Here is a 19,423-nt window from a genome sequence, read left to right as displayed (position 1 = left end):
AATTTGAGAATTTTTAAATCAAACTTTATTGGTCCCTCATTATTGTACCTATTTCTTGCTAATGTGCTGCAGATCAATATGCTAATTATTGCAGAGCTTGGCTGGAAGAATGTTGATCTCTGTGACCTTATTTTGAGCACCTTCTTTCATAGCATTGGACTCCCTTAACGGAGGCAGTGGTCTCAGTAAACTGCTTACATATCTCCCTAACCCACCCCGCAAAAAAAACCTTCAGATTTTTTTTGACCATCGCTTTGACTTTGACCTCTAATTATCCTATTCCTTGCTTCTAATCTTACCTCCCGCTCTGGTCTCCTGCCCTGCTTGGAAAGAGTTCACTTCCTGCCTTATTTCTGCTAGAGTCTGAGGCAGCCTTTGGGAAATTGCAAGATTGGTACAAACTTACATCAGTACAAAAATATAATGATTTATTTATTGAATAACTTATTGGATATTCTTGAGAGATCATGAGGGGAAAGAAACAGGTGTTCTTATTTTATCTTCAGAACTTTTTGAAATTATTAAAGATGGGTTTTCAATATTTAAGAATATAACTGTCTCTGAATACTTAATTAGGAAATTGTAGTTTTTATATTTTTATATATTTCATATTTGAATTAAATAATGAGGAAGAAGAAATTGTTGACAGTATTTGGAAGAAATACTCATTCATGGCCCCAAACATGGCTTTCTTCTCAGTGCTCACTACAAAGAAAGAGAGTAAACTTATAAATTAACATTACATGTAAAGTGTTGAGTAGGAATGAGTCATGGATAAATTCTGGTTTCCATAAAGAATCCAAAGAGTTCTTTGGCACAATTTGCTCCTGCAAAGGCTGACTTTGTGAATTTATTCTTGATGCCACCTTTTCTGATAATTCAATAAAATGCATGATCACAGCAGGAGATTAAACTGTATCCTTGGAAGTTTGTTATTATGTTAGTAAAGAAATGGCATTTATGTAATCTTACAAGGATAATTAACATTTGCACTTTTTTTTTTAATTCTTAAGATTTTTTTTTCTCTCCTTTTTGGGGGCGATGGTTTATCACAGTCAAAATAACCTTTTGTGAATGACCACCAAATCTCTGTAAACTCTCCCATGTGCTTAAAAATAAGTCAAGGTATATACTGGTAACTGTTTGGATACCTTAAGGACTTTAAAATGCCCAAGGATCCCAGGTTGCTAGACAGAAATCATTTTTTAGTGGTATGAGCAAGTAGTAATCAGAGTTACAATGCTTTATGAACGTAACTGTGAAAATATAAAATTTCACAATTATGTGAAAAATATAATGGGTAGAACTTATTTCTTCCAATTAAAACTAAATAGTTATTACATTTTTATCCTTGAATGGCAGAATACTATCAGTATACCTAGCATAAATTCTTAGTCTCCTGAATGAGAAACTTCTAATTTTTCAAAGAGGGAAATTGAATGAAGTTACTGGAAGATTCTAGAAAAATCCATGTCCAATTGTGAAAGGGAGCTACTTTTCTTTGATTTTTACCATGTCCTTTACTGTATGTGAAGATTTCAATACATTTTAAAAATAAATGAATTCTGTTAGCTTTCTTGTTTGTTTGTTTTGTGTGTATTGAAATGTAATACACAATTCATTGCTTGTATTTACATTGTACAGTTCAATGAGTTTTATTTTTCGCTTATAGTTGGCATACAGTAATATACCATTTTCAGTTGTAAAGCATAGTGGCCAGAGATCCACATAACTTGCAAAGTGGTCATCTCACTTAATCTAGTACCCTTCTTCCCCCTTACAAATTTATTACATTATTAACTATCTTCCTCATGTTACACTCTATATCTCCATGTCTATTCTGCAACTATCCACTTGTACCTCTTAATACCTTAGTCTTTTTTTTTTTGCCTTCCCCCCCAATCCCACTCCCATCTAATAGCCCTCAAAATATTCTCTGTATTTATGAGTTTAATTCCACTTTTGTTGTTGTTGTCGTTTATGTTGTTCTTTAGAGTCCACATATATGTGAAATCACATGATATTTGTCTTTGTCTATCCAACCCATTACATTCAGCGCAGTACCCTCTAGGTCCATCAAGGCAGTATCTTCTTCCATCTCTTTCCTTTTAGTCTGTGTGTATCTTTCAATCTGAAGTGAGTCTCTTGTAGGCAGCACATGTAGGGGTCTTGTTTTCTTATCCATTCAGCCACCCTTTCCTTTTGTTGGAGCACTTAATTCTTTCATTGGAAGTACTCGTTGATAGGTATGTAGCTATTATCATTTTTTATTCATGATTTTGATACATGTTTTTTCTTCTTAAAGAAGTCCTTGCAACATTTCCTGTAATAGCAGCTTCGTGGTGGCGAATTCCTTTAGCTTATTTTTGTCTGGGAAGCTCTTTATCTGTCCTTCGACTCTAAATGATAGCTCTGCTGGATACAGTATACTTGGTTGTAGATCCTGGGTTTTCATCACGTTGAATATTTTGTGCCAAGCCCTTCTGTCCATAGTTTCTTTTGAGAAATCAGCTGCCATTCTTCTGGGTGCTCCCTTGTAAGTAACTAACAGCTTTTCTCTTGCTGCTTTTAGAATTCTCGCTTTGTCTTTAAACATTGGCATTTTATTTATGATGTGTTTTGGTGTGGGCCTCTTTGGGTTCCTCTTTCTTGGTATTCTCTGAGCTTCCTGGGGTTATATGTCTATTTCTTTCACCAGGTTAGGGAAGTTTTCCATCATTATTTCTTTAAATATATATTCAACTTCTTGTTCTCCCTCTTCAGGTACCCCCATAACATGGATATTTTTACTTTTAATAGTGTCCTACAGGCTCCTTAAATTATGATTATAGTCTTGGCTTCTCTTTTCTTGCCATTCTGATTGGGTGTCCTTAGCTTTCCCATCCTCTGTATAGGCCATTTGATCCTCTTTTTTATTCACTTTGTTTATTCCATTTAATGTACTCTTCATCTTAGATAATGTATTCTTCATTTCTCACTGGTTTCCTATTATAATTCCCATTTTCATTTTTATGTGTGTGTGTGTTGTTTTATCTTTGTTAACATTCTCACTGAATTTATTTACACTTCTCAAAAGTTCATTGAGCATGTTTATATGTTTTGAACTCTGCATCTATTAGATTACTTGACTCCATTATTTCTGGATCTCTGTTCTTTTCTCTCATATTGTTTCTGCTTCTTTATCTTCCCATTTTGGCTGCCTTTCCGAGTCTGTTTCTATGTATTAAGCAAAGCTCCTAAGTCTCCTGGTCTTATTAGTGCGGCTTTGTGTAGTAGGTATCCAGTGGCACAGCCCTAAGAGGTGTTAAGCTGCAGGCCAAATTTAGCCAAAGCCTGTGCCCCTCTGGGGCCACCTATTAAGATTCAGCAAATAATCCACAGATGCTTGCTTTATAGTTGTCTGAAAAGGCCACACCAGAAACTGAGGCCAGCTGCCTTCAGTGTGAGTCTAGGTGCTTCTCAGTAAGGAGCACCTGACTTGCCAAGGATACACCTGGATGTGGCTTGAGTGGGGCTGTTAGTTGGGGGAGGCGGAGTTTTAGGGAATCCTCTGGGTGGAACGACCTCTGTTATCTTGTTGGATGACTTCTCCACTATGTCGGTGCTAAATTGTGCACTGGGAGGGGGAACAATGGATACCACTGGCACTTCTGTACAAGCAAGTCTTGCCTTGGCCCTCACTTGGTCAACTCACTGTCTCCCTGTAAGTCCCTGGTGCCCCCTGCACAACCGAACTGGCACTGGTGCTCACAGTGAGCAGGTTTGTCACTGCAAAAGTCTGCTCGCAGACATGGCCCCTTTAAGAGGCGTCTGCAGTTGCCGCAGCCTCCGTCCCACTCAGCTGCTGAGGACTGGGCAGCCTCACCTCCTCACCCCATCCTACCTTCTGCTGTTGCAGGGTGATTTCTTAATTCTCTCCCTAGTTGTATGGCTTTTTCATCTAAATCCAAGGTGATTTTCCTTGCTGTTTGCTCCTTGTTTCTGTCACAACTTTGATTGGGTCGCCAGAGGGATAAACAGAGCCTGTATCATCTATGCCATTTCCCCCCCTCTGTTAGCTTTCAACAAATTTCTATTTTAAGCAGATATTAGAAACAAGAAAATTTCTATATTGATTCCTTTTCTTTTGAGTTCCATCAGTGGCTTCTCCCGTAATCCTACACCTTGTCAAGAATAAAACTTATTTCATTTAATTATGTATAAATATTTAGGAGGTCAGGGTAACCCAGGACGGAATGCAAAATGTGACAAAATGATCTAGCTATATTAAAATATATGAAACAACCTTACTGAAGGGGTTAGGGGGAAAAGGTGCAGACCGAAATCACTTCGGAAACTCATGGAATCTATAAGGAAAAAGAATTATACGTAATATCATAGTTTGATAAAGTTGTTCCGCAAAGACATACAAGTTGACAATTTTGGTATCGCTATACATGTGTACTAGAATTGAACAATTAAGTAAATGGATGGCAGATGGTGGGAGCCAGCTTAAAGTGCGAGGTTAGAATGATCCATGTGAAAATGGATTAGAATTGGAGATATCACTATGAACTCATATTTAGCTTAATATAGATGTGGATGGCTGCACATAGAAACAATTATAGATATGGTGTTTCCAAAGGGAGCATATAAACATATATTTCCTTTCTTAGCTAAGAGGGTTTAAAAGCAGAGAGCACATCCTAGAGCCTGGATCTTGGTTTCTAATACCGTTTTCCAATAAAAGAACCAGGGCTTCTTGGAGAAATAGCTAGGATTGGGGCAGGAAATATACAAAATGAGCCTGAAGGCATCTTGAAGTACCAGAAAATACATGCTCAAACAACAGTAACAACCTGCGATTGTGGGTGTAGGTCAAAAGGTCCAGGGAGTCATCTGGAAAAGAACTATTAGCCAAAGCTGAACAACAAAACAAAGAGAATAATGTTAGATGATAACTGAAAGTATAAAATAAATATCTGAGTTCATACTGATGTAAATAAGTGACTGACAAGCAAATAGAGGAGAGTGAAATCCATGGTGCAAATAAAGTCCAAGTTATGTAGATACTCCATCCTCAGTGAGGTGGATCATAATTCCTTCCTTACTCCTTAAGTGTGGACTACACACAATGACTTCCTTCCAAAGAGGACTGTATGGAAAGGGAAAAAAATGTAACTTTACATTGAAGAACACTGATGAACAGGACCTCCGCGAGGAGATCAGGGTTAATGTGATGAGTCATATTCTTAATATGTACCCTTGGTGTGATGTGGTGAGAATGACATCTTTGAGATCTTCCCCAAATCCATAACCCCAGTTTAACCAGGAGAAAAACAGATAGATCCCAGTTGAGGGACATTCAGTAAAATACCTTACTGGTACTCAAAACTCTCAGGATCAACAGAAAGAAAATCTGAAACTGTCATAGTCGAGAGAAGCCTAAGGAGATATGATGATTAAAAGTAATGTAGTATCCTGAAACAGAAAAAGGAAATTAGAGAAAAACAAAGGAAATCTGAACAAAATTTTAACTTTAGCTAATAATAATACATCAATATTAGTTCATCAATTGTGACAAATATAATATACTAATGTAAAATCTTAATAACAGGGAAAACTGGGCATGGGATATATGGGATCTCTGTATTATCTTTCCACTTAAAAAAAACCTTAAAATTGTTCTAAATTAAAGAGTTTATTTAAAGAATAAATTTAAAATTTGTGCAGAAGTCACCATCTTTCTACTCTGAAATTCCCCTTTTGTAAGGGCTGTCCTCCCACTTTTACTAAGTGGTAGTGTTCTCTAGAGAAGAACTGAAAATATATTTGAAGCTATAAAATCATATTCCTTCTAATAATTGTCAGTAATTTCTTCTTTCCCATTATTATTCTAGTTCTAAAATAAAATATCTGGAAGTATGAAAGCTACATTTTCCTACTTTGGTTCAGGCATTGTGGGGTTGTGGCAGCTCTTGAACCGAAGTGCTCTTTCTTGCCTCTATCATTCAGTGTCTGGATTTTAGGTGACATTAAAAAACAATTGATGAAGTAAACACATACATAGTAATCTAATACAACATGATTTTTGGAAATGATGTTACTCAGTGTAGTATGTGAATATATATACCCTTTAAAAATATTCTGAAGAGAATATTTGAGAATAGGGACCGGGTCAAGAATGGGTAAAGGTGCTCTTGCTAAACTAGAAAGAAGGGGACTTGATATCTTTTTGATTTTTAGACTCTTAATATATCTAAGAAAAAAGCTTTCAAAAATGGAAATCTTTATTAAAAGTTTATGTACTTTCTTCATTTTCACTCATTTTTTCCTTGCCACTGAATAAATTGTTAGTTAAAACTAAAGCATTGTCTCTGTTGACCCATTTCCTTTTCCCTTAGGATCATTATAATAGTTGTGGAACCAGCCAAGTTGTCTAGGGTAGCCATCCCCAATCTTTTAGGCACCAAGGACCGGTGCTCCTATGACAATATAATGCCTGATGATCTGAGATGGAGCTGAGGCAGTGATGCTGGCACTGGGGGAGTGGATGCAAATACAGATGAAGCTTCGCTCACTTGCCTGCCACTCACCTCCTGCTGTGTGGTCTGATTCCTACCAGGCCACGGACTGGTACCCCCAGGAATGGGGGTCCCTGGTTGTAGGGGATCTGGGCTTAAACTGATGACATCACTAAACATGAGTTAAATGGAGGGGAAATTCAGTTAAATATAGCAAATTTATTTTAAAAACTATAACTATGTGGATGATTGTTAAAGATAAGGAAACTGACTAGGAAAACACATAATTAAAAGTAGTATAAAATTTTAAATTTCCTAAATCACTATGATGTTTCTTTGTTTTAGATAAGACCAGGATAAAGTTGGCAAAATACTAAGGAGAATGATTTTTTTTTCTATTATATTTATTGCTCAGCTGTTGGACCAAGAAAGATGCAGACTTTTGAAGTATTTTTAGTTTGATATCAAAACCAGATGTTAAAACATGTTTTTCAACCCTCCTAAAATGGTTTCATTGTTTTATATCTCATTATAAAGGAGTGTTTGAAAAGTAATGAGCAGAAGATCTTTTGGAAGAGATTTTAGGTCTAAAAGGAACATTTCTACAATTAACACCTTCCCCCCTCCCCTTATTTCTTTATTTGCTTCAAGAGACAAATACAAAATTTGTGAGAACTGAAGTGGAAATACACACTGATTCTTTAAGATTATTATATAACTGCAAGGGAGAAATCAATAATTCCAAACTTGAAAATGTTCGGAAGGTTTCTTTTACTTTGTCTGTTTCTCCCTTTGCTGCATATTCCAGATGTACCTCTATTTCCCAGAATCCCATTTGAGTCATGGTAGAAAAGACAATGTTGGACTGTCTTAAACAAGTAACTAGAATGATCAATCAAATAAGAAAAAAGAATAATCAAGCATCAACAGAAAACAACAAAACACAATGAACTGTAACCAAAAGGATAATGTATTGAAAAGAACCTGAAAGGTGAAAGCCAGGAGACCTGAGTACTCATCAGAGCTGTGTTGCCAACTAGCTGTGTGATTTCAGATAAGTCATTTTATATCTTTGGAGCTTAATTTCCTCGTTTATAAAACGAGAATATCCTATCTGAGGATCTCCAAATGTTTTCCACATATAAAATTCTGTTTTCACAAGGGACTTTTAGATGAGAAACACTGTTGTTGCTTTTGTAAGCAGCTTGCCTATTTTGCATCCAAAATACCTCTGGTGAAAAGTGGTGAATTTCTGACTCAGAGCCATTTTCATTCAGTCCAGTCTATTTTGACTATACAGAAAATCTGAGTCAGGGCAGCACCATTCTTTGACCTGCATATGTTCAGCATGATTGATGAATCCTGGTTTTAGTAATTGTGCCATGAAATAGAATGAGGAGGGTGCGTGTGTGTGTGTAGGGGAGAGAATGAGTCATAGTTGATACTTCCCGTTTTAGTAGTCTGGCTCTTGGTTTTGTGGCACAAGAAAGCAAAGTTGCTCACCTGCAATGAAGACTGTAACTTTGGCTTAATGAAAACAGGGAGTCATAAAAAAGATCAGGTGTAGGAAGGAGAACAGATGGAGAGGAATTGGTGGGGACCTGAGGACTTCATGACCCTGGGAAACCTATAAAAATGTGACTCATTAAACTGTCACATCTGTGGCCCTCTGGCCTCCAGTGACCAGATCGGTGCCTCAGTGTGGGAAAACATTCCATCAAGCCACACCCATGGCAGCTATGGACTCATCATCACTTCCTCCTACCCACTTCTCCTGTAGCAGCCTGCCCTCTTCCCAGTTGTTGAATGGTGATAACTAAGTTTCTGAAAATGAGTGATTTTATGGAAAATTATGGAACTTAAAACATTTTTTAAACTAAAAGTTATCCCCTTTTTATTCCAACTCCAAAAAGACAAATGCATATAGTAGTCAACTGAAGAGAAAGTAAACATGGTTTCAATCAGTCTCCTATAAGTTTTCTTTTGTAGATGGCTCTTCCCTAAGGGGACAAGCAAGCACATTAGAGTTAGTTGACCACTTACCTTGGAATGCATTGGTCTTACACTGTTCAGGCTACTATAACAAAATGCACAGACTGGGTTATAAACGACAAGGTTATTTTTCAAAGTTCTGGAGGCTGGCAGTCTGAAATCAGGGTGCCAGCATGGTTGGGTTCTGGAGAAGGCCCTCACTTGAGTTGCAGACTGCTGACTTTTGTCTGTGTCCCCACATGGTAAAAGAGGCTGGAGAGCTCTGTCAGACCTCTTTTATACAGGCCCTAATCTCATTCTGCCCTCATAACCTAAGTACCTTCCAAAGGCCCCATCTGCTAATAGCATCAGATTAGGCATTAGGATTTCAACATAAGAGTTTTAGGGGAACACATTCAGATCATAGCAACATGGCTGGTGTATCTCTTCCTTGTTCAACCACTCTGCAAACACACAACATATAACAAGAAACTGAGGTAATTGTTATTCTGACAGGTTCTTCACTTTAGTTTTTTAATAGCAGCAAGCCATGGGCCTGCCTCTCAACCCATCTTGCCCTATTTTTTTCTGATTTTCAGTGTTCTTCTCTCACTCCTACAACTCCTGTGCAGTTAACTGGGCTCCCCAAGGAGTCTCCCATGCAGCTTGTGAGATGAACCCTAGTGTGGGAGTTTTCCATTGGATGCTGGAAGGAATTATTCAGTCTGGAAATAATGAAATTATAAGCATCAGAATTTCTGACTGGCACATTTAGAACATGGCCAAGGTGCAAGACTGTGCATGTTGAATAAACACAGCTGCATTTATTTTAGTGATTACACATCCGCATAACTGCGGAGCATGTTGATAAATGCACATAGATTTTCCTTCCCTCTTGGGTAATGGAAGACGTGAAATCAACTCTCCATATAGTCCTCATTTGAATGTATGCATAATGGAAGCCATCTTCACTTTTGAGTCACCATGTAGTGAGTATGATTTTCAGGACTCCATGAAAACTCCATGTTCACCCGTTCTCCACTTGCTGCCAGACGTCCAAAATTCCATCACTAGAGCTTTACCAAAGATAAAGGCTTTCATCCCTGTTAAAATATAGTTAACTTTAAATTGTTTTAGATATTTGCAGTATGATGTACATAGGATATCAAGTTATAAGAGCTCGAAAAGCCATTGGTTATAAAGTCCTTGGCACTTGGTTTGGATGTGTTGGAAAGGGAGGAATGAAGATGCAACTTAGAGAAAAAGGCCAAGAAAGGAGCAGGCTGGGAGCACAAAGAGAATCTGCATTTTCAAGAAATTTTGATCTATGGCCATGCTACCCTGAACAAGCCCGATCCCGTCTGATCTCGGAAGCTAAGCTGGGTCGGGCCTGATTAGTACTTGGCTGGGAGACCACTTAGGAAGACCAGGTACTATAGGCGTAAAAAATTAAAAAGTAAGAGATTATAAGCTGACAAGGTCCTTGCAATCTGTGAGGTCAACCAAGGGTTGCCTTGCCTAAAAATATTAATAAATAAATTTTGTCTAGGGCCACTCTTCTGTGGTTGTTTTCTGATTTATGAAACTATTCCAATAAGTGATTGGTTCTTATATCTGACATGGGTATATTTATGGGTGTGACTTTTAGGTAGATGACTTGATCTACATTTTCAGAGTTATAACTCTGGAAACCAAGTAGAAAGAAAGCTAGAAAGAAAACACACAGACTTTAGCAGAAAGGATGCCCCAGCCATGTAAAGAAGAGGGTAGGAAAAGAGAATCATGAGGATAGTAGGGAGGATGGAGGTGAGAGCTTCCTGGGGGCCTGGGCCAGGTCTCTTGGCAGGAGAGTTCGGGTGCTCAGACACAACACAGCAGAAAGAGCCTTCAAGAGGATGACAGAGGAATCAGGACAAAACTCTAAAGCAAAATATCTAGAACTAGACTGTTTTAGAGGGGGAATAATAGAGAATTTGGAAGGAAAGGATGGTGATAACATGCTTTTTAAAAATCTTGTTAATGGAAGGATTCTCTCTACTACCCAACCCTCTGAATTGTGTTTGGCACCCAGACTCAAATCTGCCAGCAACATTAACACTTATTACTTCATAAAAATCATCATTCTTAAATTTTCTGAGATCGGTCTGATTTCAGACACTCATTCCTATTATTGGACGGGTCACTGTTTGGGGTTAGGAACCCTCAATCCCTGTGTGCATACAAATGTCCTCTGCCATATGGCGTATAAAGCTTTTCATATACAAATCAAAAAGATAGAAACTCTTCTCCCTTGTCCCTTCCTGTGACCTTACTTGTCTTGAGTTTCCTTTGTTGTTTAATAGCTTAATGATTCATCTTATCACTTGAGCCAGAAATCTGAGAAAATTCTGTTACTTATCTATTTCTGGATAACAAATTACTGAAAAGCTCAACAGCCTAAAAGATTAAAGAATAAACATTTATTATTTCACACAGTTTCTGAGGGTCAAGAATCCAGGAGCAACTGAACGGGGTGGTTCTGACTCAGGATCTCTTATAAGGTTGCATTCGGCGAGGGCTTACAGGCATCTCAAGGCTTGAATGAAGCTGGAAGATCCTCTGCCATTCTCACAGGTGTGGTTGTTGATAGGCCTCAGGTCATCACTGACTGGGCTGAAGGTCTCAGTTTCTATCCCACGGGCCCCTCCATAGGTTGCCAGAGCAAGTGATAAGAGAGAGAGAGATGGAAAAGAACCCTTAAAATGGAAGCCGCAGGTTTTTAAACAATCAAATCTCAGAAGTGATATCTGCCATCTCCTATCGGTCACTCAGACCAAACCTGGTAGGGCATGCGAGGAGACTACACAGGGTGTAAATATCAGGAAGCAGAGATGTGGAGGCTGATGGAGGATGTCTTGGGGTTTGCATACCTAAGGGCACAGGTGGAATGCATATTAATATCCTATCAGGGCCTCTGATCCAACCTTGTAGGGAGAAGAGCACACATCTTGCCAAGCCAATCTTTTGGGGAGGATTTGTTTCCTATGCAGGGAAGAGAAGACTTGTAACACCAGAGTCACCCTGGGGAAATGAGGTGCTGAGCACAACAGGAAGAGAACACAGATACTTTTAGACTTGGCCTAAGTACCTTAGGACTTAAGACCATAATATGGCATCAGCTCCCCTTTTGCATGAGATATCACAAATAGGTTTTTAACTCCACAAGTCTTAGATTGAAAGTGGCTTCCTAGAGTTCTTGAATTGAGAAAAATTGTAGGGTCCATTCTGCTTTAGTGGAAAAGCAAGCCTTGATTCTCAAGGTCTGCTGTTATCAGAGGAAGGAGTTAAGCCTGCCATTTGGTCACTGGAAACATGTCCTGTTTTCACCAACAATACTCCTTTTTTGTGGGGGTGCGGTGGGGGGTGGGGAACCCTTCTCTAAGATGGGCTTTTTAGGAAAAAAAAAAATACTAGGTAGAATTTTCGGAACTAGGCCTACTCGACCCAATCTACCTGAGCTATTTAAGCTGTTACAGCACCCTTTCTACCACATACCCGCCATCCGCAGCACTGTGAGGAGGAGGCAGCTCTGGCAGCCTTCCTCATTAGGTTCTTAAACAGCCTGAACTGCACAGTTAACTGAGGTCGAGTTGATTAACCAAGGATCTGAGGGAACCAAGGTGGGAGCTCATATCTTATTGAGACTGATGGGAGATTCTGGGTCTACCATGAAATTTGTCTTTGTTCTTGGACCTATAAAGTTGGAATACAGAATTATAGATTTGTGGACCAGAACAGACAATAGAGGACACCAACTTGCACTCAAATCCCGTTTTACATGTGACTCAGAAAGGTCAAGGGACTTTTCCACAGTCGCTTTAATAAGTTGCTAATCCAGGAGAGACTGGTCTTCTGAATTTCTGATCTTGTTTCCCTGTCCCATGTCAAACCTGCGACTTATGTTCCCTTGTGGGAAGGTAGGCTGTACCTGCCTGTCTGCCCTAAGGTCCATTTTCTGCTCTTATTGTGATTATCTCTGAATGACCGTGCACCTCATTACCCAGGCTCCTTGCCTTCTGTTTCTTGCTAGGTTTGACCAATGCAGGCCACTGATAGAAAAATTTGAGAGCAGGGGTTGGTGAGAAATAACTCTCCCCTCCCTGCTTCCTTTGGCATCTCCAGTAGTGACTGAGCCTCCTCTGGTCCCAGTACCCATCCATCAGACAGTCCCCACTGTGACTCCAAATTCTGCCAGATGACCCAGTGACACCCAGTAACAGTTTCTCTAACCTGAGAATTCACAGCTACTTACTGCTGTGGTTAATCTTTGGGTTGCCTTACTGTCCTTTGTTTGGCTTCTCAGCTATCACTTCTATAACCAATTCCTTATATCAAATTAACTCTGTTACAACTTAGGCTGTTTTCTCTTTTCTTCACTGGCCCCTGACTGCTAGTAAAGGATTATCTGTTCTTGTACATTGTATGAACACAATAAACATTCGATCATAGTGATGTTAATCAAGCTGATTGAAGCTACATCATATTTGTTATAATTCCTGTAGAGAAAAAAGTGGAAACATTGTTTAAGACACTTTCCCGACAGTCAATCTTGTGCCTTCTACACTGTTGTGTCAAAAGAATGTATTCCTTTAATCTCATAGATCTTTTTCATTTCTGTCAAGCATGACTTAATCATGGAAGAGATCGTTCTTGGTATGGGTGGGCTTGTAGTTTTTAATCGTAGCAGCATGAGCCCTAATGTCATGCCATTGGTTTCCTCCACTTGCTTTAGTAACCGCTACACTTGGCCTTTCCGTCACAAGCCTTGTTGTTGTGACTTATAGTCCTGTTTATATGCCAACCCTTGTTCTTGGCCTCCACACAAGGATTCCCACAAGGGCTCTATTTGAGATGGCGGTTTCTAATATTGGGGTATCTGCCCATCAGCACTGGATTTGAGACCACTAGCTCGTTTTTTCAAGCATTAATATCTCGGTGATCTCCAAACATATTTTCTGTTCCAGATTATTTTCTAAAAGTTTTGTGAGAACATCTCTAAAGCCTTTGTATTTTAAAGGCAAAAGAGCTTAAGGGGAGGGGCAAGGATAATATAAATTTTAACTTGGCAGACTAGTATTTAAAACTTTATCCAAAAATATTTTCCCTTAAAAAAAAAACACAACTCTTTTTACATATTTAAGGAATTCATTTGGGCGAAATTGCGACTCACCCAGCCCTTGTCGGTTTCAGTTCAAAATTCTTTGAAACAAGTCAACTACAAAGCCTCAAATGTTTTCTCTTTGAAAGCTCAAATTAACCTTCTCTACCATGGTGGTGAGAAAAGTGACAACTTATTTTAAAGATTCTCCCCCTTTGTTTCTTTGTCTTTCTTCTGCAGGCCATGTGTTTATACTATGGGATCGCCCATAAACAACAGGGCCCTTTTTCCATGCCAGGAGCCACCCGTTGCCATGTCAACATGGCAGGCTACAGTCCGAGCAGCTGCATCTTTTGTTGTTTTAATGAGTGGGGAAAATTCTGCCAAGCCAACACAGCTTCGGGAAGGTACTGTACATGTGTTCTGTGCTTCTTTATGTATTGCACACATGCTGGACCCAGGAACCCATTCCACAGTGGTTTTTGCAACTTTAAAGAGCTCCTTTATTAGTTGGGTTGGAATGAACATACAATAAAACATCCTGCCAGAGAAAACAGCAGGGTGATGGAGAGGGGCATTTGGGAGCCTGGGCATGTGGGGCTCTTCACACCAGAGTTATAGAGTCCTAGATTATTTCAGCAATTGCTTTGACCTGGTGGTTTGTGGGCCATAAGCAAGTGGGTGGTCTTCTTGGTCGAAGAGGCTTTGAGCAGGCAAGTGTGTCATGGAAGCACCATTACACTTGAGTTGTCTGTGGTTAGGTCATGGAGCCAGCACAAGGTTATTCATTATGCCAAGTGATAGTGCTCCTATTGGCCGGCACACAGGAGTTATCTTGGTAAAGAATCTGTTCAACACACTTTGCCCATGGAGTTCTGAACCAAAAGTGTATAAGAAAGATGGAAGGCAAGTACTAATCTGCGAACTACTTGCTAATTACAATAATTAACTCTTTCAGTTGAGAGCCTGAGCATGTTGATGCCAGGTAAAATTTTTGTAGTTGTAATATTTCTCCATTTAAAATGTGTCTCCTGCCACATACTTATAGAAACTTGAAAATTTACAGTAAATTAAAAGTAATAAAATTAAATAATTTTAGGGAAAATGGTTGCTAACATTTTCTTGCATTTCCTTCCAGTATTTAAGCTCTGTGTCTATAGTATGTATTATCATTTCAAAATTATTGTCATAGCATGTAACAGTTTTTTCACTTATGGTGTATCTTGAATGTTTTTCAAGTCATTAGGTATTTTTCAAAACTCTGATTTTAATGTCTGCATAATATTTTGATGTATGACTATATCAGATTTTACTTAAGATTTTTAGATTATTAGACTTTTTTTTTATCATTTCCAGTTTTTTTTCTATTATAAATAAAGTTGCATTAAATTCCCAAGGAGACATTTTATATAAAATTAGAATTACTGAGTTAAAAGTGTTGAGCATGTGTAAGGCTGTTGGTACATAGCCCCAGTTGTTTTCCAGAAATTGGTACAATTGTATTATTGTACATACATCAGTAGTTTCCTGAGAACTTCATACATCTGATAGGCAAGAGAAAGTCTCTTTTAATTTGGATTACTTCAATTATCAGTAGGTTTTACATGTCCTTATATGTTTCTTAACCATTTTCATTTCCTATCTGCTCATTTTCTTTGTCCAATTTTTTACTGAGGCTTTAGTGAGATTTTCAGAAGTTTGTTTTGTCTTTTAACTTGATTGGCTTTGTAAAAAATAAAGATGTTAATCTCATATTCGCGAAGAGTTATTTTTCCTAGTTTTCAGTATGTCTTTTAATTTTATATGATGTTTCTGATCTGCAGGAGATTTTTATTTTTATGTGAAATCTGTCAAGTTACTCTTTGAAAAATCTTCCTTTGATCTAAGAGTCACCTGTTTTGTTCTAATATAATTTATTTAATTTAAATTATTTTGTTTAATTTGTTTGCAGTTTTTTCTTATCAGGATTGTGAAATGAAGACTAAATTTTTTTTTTCCCAAATAGCTAACCAGTTGCTCCAAGATCATTTATTGAATCTTTTCTGATTTGTGATATCTCCTTTTCATAAGCTAGATTTATACATGTTCTGGAGTCTTCAATGAGTATTTACTTGATTCGCAAAGTAGAAACAAAACAGTACATTTAAGAACTTTATTTTTAAAAATAGGTCTCATTTATATGGTTCACTTAAAAATGAACAAAGGACAAAAATAAAGTCTTCTTTTAATTCCTATTTCTCAGTTACCAAGTAATCCTTCCCCAGGGTAGCAAAGGTCACCGGTTTCCTTTGCATAATAGATTTTTTTCTCTTGTTGCACAGGTCATAGCATGTGGTACATATTTTTGTATTGTACTTCCCCCTTTAGAATAAATTTATCTTGTAGATAATTTCATTTCCAAGCATAAAGAGCTTCCTCATTATTTGTATGACTATGGAGTATTTCATAAGTGGATATTTTGTAATTTAGTGAACCAATAGCTCTTGACTTCACTCTATATCAAATAAGGAATTTAATGAGCATTTACTTCTATCATCTTTCTTCACCCACATTGCTCAGTTTTAATTAGTACAATTTAGAGTTTAGGACTCATATTATCTCTATATTTTGTTTTTGTATTTTATGTTTTTTTCTAGGAATAATAATTGTTTTACATTTTCATCTAGTTTCAAATCATATTTACAATAAGTATTTAGACTGTCTTTATTCTTGAACTTTTAAGTTTGAATCATCTCTCAGTCAGCTGAGAAATGGTTTCAATTTATTTTTTTCTAGAATGGTGAAAGAGTGGTATATTTTATGAGCCCTCCCATATTTATGTTGGCTTTCCTTGTATTCATTTATGAACAGTCTTTGGCTAGGTATAAAATTCTTAGGACTTCTTTTCCCTGTTAAAAACTATACACAATTTTATTATCATTTCTTAGTATTTCTGAGGAGAAATCTGATATCAATTTCTTAAAAATTCTTTGAAAGTATTCTGATTTTCCTGCCTAGAGGCTCATAGAATTTTTTTTTTAATTTACATAATCCCCAACTTTCTAGAACAAAGGTGGTTGTGGGTACCTTTATTTTTAATCAATTTTATTAAAATATAATTTACATATAGTAAAATGCATACAGTTTAAGTCTTGTTCAGTGAGTTTTGACAAATACATACACTTAATGTAATTAATCAGCACCCCTAACGAAGATGTAGAACATTTCCATTACCCTAAGCCTCCTCTTGTGCCTTTGCCATCCCTCCTTATATCCCGCCTCCCTAAAACCACTCCAGTCAAGCACCGATCTGATTTCCATATTAATAGATTAGTTTTGTCTCTTCTAAGAATTCATATAAATGGAGTCATTTCACATGTACTCTTTGGTGTCTGGCTTCTTTTGCTCAGCATAATGTTTATGAGATTCATCTATTCTGTTGTGGGTGTCAGTAGTTTTTTTTTAATTGGTAAACAGTAGTCCATTATATGAATAAACCACGGATTCTCTTCTTACCTGTTTATGGATATTTGAATTGTTTTTAGTCATTATGAAAGGTAATGCTGTCAATATTCATGTATAAGTCTTTTTATGGATATAGATTTTTCATTTCTCCTTGGTGAATACCTAAGAGTGAAATTGGTGGATCATATAAGTACCTGTTTAACTTTGTAAGTATCTGCCAATCTATTTCTGAAGTGGTTTTATCATTTTATATACCACCAGCAATAGATAAGAGTCCCAAAGCTGTATATCCTTGCAAATACTGGTGTCGTCAGTCCTTTTAATTTTAGCCTTCCAACTGGGTGTGAAATACTATCTTGTGGTTTTAATTTGCATTTTTCTGATGACTAATAATGGTGAGCAACTTTTCATACTTATTGTATATTCTTACATCTTTCTTTGAAAAGCATCTCTTCAAGTCATTTACCCATTTACTTAATGTGGATTTTTTGTTGTCGTTGTTTTATTATTAGATGGGAAGAATACTTTGTAAATTGTGGATACAAGCCTTTTATCAGATATATGTATTGCAAATATATTCTCCCAGTCTCTGTAGCTTGCCTTTTCATTTTTTATTTGTACATGTGAGTACAGAGACATTTTGTTCTTTAGTAATTCCATTATAGATTTAAATTGTTATTTAAGTTTCCTTGTAGTCCTTCCTTATCTTTCTTATTTGTTACTTTGTTGTCTTTTGAACTCACTCTGTTATACTGTTTCAGCTTGTTATCTTCTCATGGCTTTTTACTATTTTTTTCGTAGAACTTACATCCTCTTGCATCATAATGGGAATGCTAGTTTCCTAAATTGGTTTTGGTTTCTGTAGAAAACTGATTTCCGAGGTTTGTTCTTCCTCTGAGTCCTTAGAACAATTTTTTCTTTTACCTTTATTCTGCTGTATTTTTTCCCACAGTGCTCATTGTTTTCCTCTGTGGTGTGTACCAAAGTCTATGAATTTCCTTTTGTTCTCTTCACTGTCCACATGTGTTCTGCCTGAAACCTCCTTTCTGTTCAACAGATGAGAAGTTACTGATGCACACAGCTCCTTTATCCAGACTCTGATGTCTTGTTGGCAACTGTCTAGTGAAGTTCTGCTGGACTCAGGATCTTTTTCTACCCTCCCTCCTTGATTCCCTGACATGCTGAACCAATTGAGTCCTCGAAACACTGCAATCTCAGGCAGGCACTGATACCTGCACTCATCCTGCCTCCAGTTCTGCCTACAGAGGTTTAATTGGGATAACTACACTACCTCCCATGATACTGCGTGGCTCTCCCTACCCTGACCCACCTCACCAAGCCTCCATACTTTCTCATTTATAATTTGTCCCTGAAGTTCAGATGTAAAGGCTTGTGTTTGGCAGTGTTTCTCAAACTTGAGCATTATTTTTCTTTTTAGAGGTATAAAAAATAATTTACAGTCCACGAAGTTTCCTTTGAGATTGTCGTGCCTGCGCCCTGCAATAATCTTGTTGTCCACCACTTTTCTTCCATATGCTGGAAAGCTTTTGCTTACACATCATGCCGTGATGTCATTTAGCCCGTACTCATCAAAAGCATCATCCTTATGTTCTTTTCTCATTATCTCTCAATAATTAAAGCAGTGCTGCATATCCTTGTGCAATATACGCTAATGCATATGCGAACTCTGAAATTGTTTGGCAGTGCTCCGTTATATCTGGATAATCAACCCACTGTCCAAATCCAGCTCACTGCCTGTTTTTTGAAATAAAGTTTTATTGGAACACAGCTCTTGTCTATGGTTGCTTTGATGCTGCAATGGCAGAACTGAACAGTTGAAACCAAGACTCTATGGCTCACAAAACCTAAAATATTTACTAACTAGACCTTTGCAGAAAAAAAGTCTTCTGACCCCTTTAATATCTGTCTATTGTACTCTTATCTATTTAAAGATTATCATCAAATATGAAAAAAAGAATTAACTTAAAAATTTTCATGGGTAATTTTCACACCTCCAGGAGTATATCTATGGACTTTTTAGAATTAGCTATTTAGGACAGAGTTATAATAAAATACATGCTAATTGGGATTTGCTTATATTCATACCACCTACACCGTATATGGTATTTCAGAGCAGACTTCACCAACTCAAACTGAAGGAGGATTGACAAGGGGAAAGAATTCTATGCCTAATACTGCAGTTCACCGCTGCAGCCCGAGTTGGGTTTATCAGAGGATAACCAGGAAAGAGTACTAACAAAACTCTTTGCCTGATTCAAAATCGCTGTTCTGAGGGTGGAATAATGCCTCTAAATGTCTCTGTAGTTCTTAGAAAAAATGGCACATAAATACAAGATGATACTACTTC

At 37.5% G+C, this 19,423-nt stretch overlaps 1 protein-coding gene and 1 pseudogene across 11 annotated transcripts in view; both read left to right on the top strand.

The window, feature by feature from the left end:
- The window catches only part of AOPEP (aminopeptidase O (putative)), a 311,009-nt gene that overhangs the window by 19,389 nt on the left and 272,197 nt on the right, over positions 1 to 19,423 (top strand). For 10 of the 11 annotated variants that reach the window (XR_004956306.1, XM_036239159.1, XM_016159455.2 and 7 more), the window contains one exon: positions 13,852 to 14,018. Coding sequence is in view for 10 of the 11 variants with exons in the window: in XM_036239159.1 (XP_036095052.1) it covers positions 13,852 to 14,018 (167 nt within the window). In the remaining variant the exon portion in view is untranslated. Of the gene's footprint in view, positions 1 to 13,850; positions 14,019 to 19,423 lie in introns of all 11 variants that reach the window. The other variant, XM_036239165.1, reaches the window with a different exon arrangement.
- LOC118601088 lies at positions 9,798 to 9,916 on the top strand (annotated as a pseudogene).

Source organism: Rousettus aegyptiacus, unplaced genomic scaffold (genome assembly GCF_014176215.1).
Source record: "Rousettus aegyptiacus isolate mRouAeg1 unplaced genomic scaffold, mRouAeg1.p scaffold_m13_p_3, whole genome shotgun sequence".
NCBI classification, from domain to species: domain Eukaryota; kingdom Metazoa; phylum Chordata; class Mammalia; order Chiroptera; family Pteropodidae; genus Rousettus; species Rousettus aegyptiacus.
This window is presented reverse-complemented; position numbering and strand designations above follow the sequence as displayed.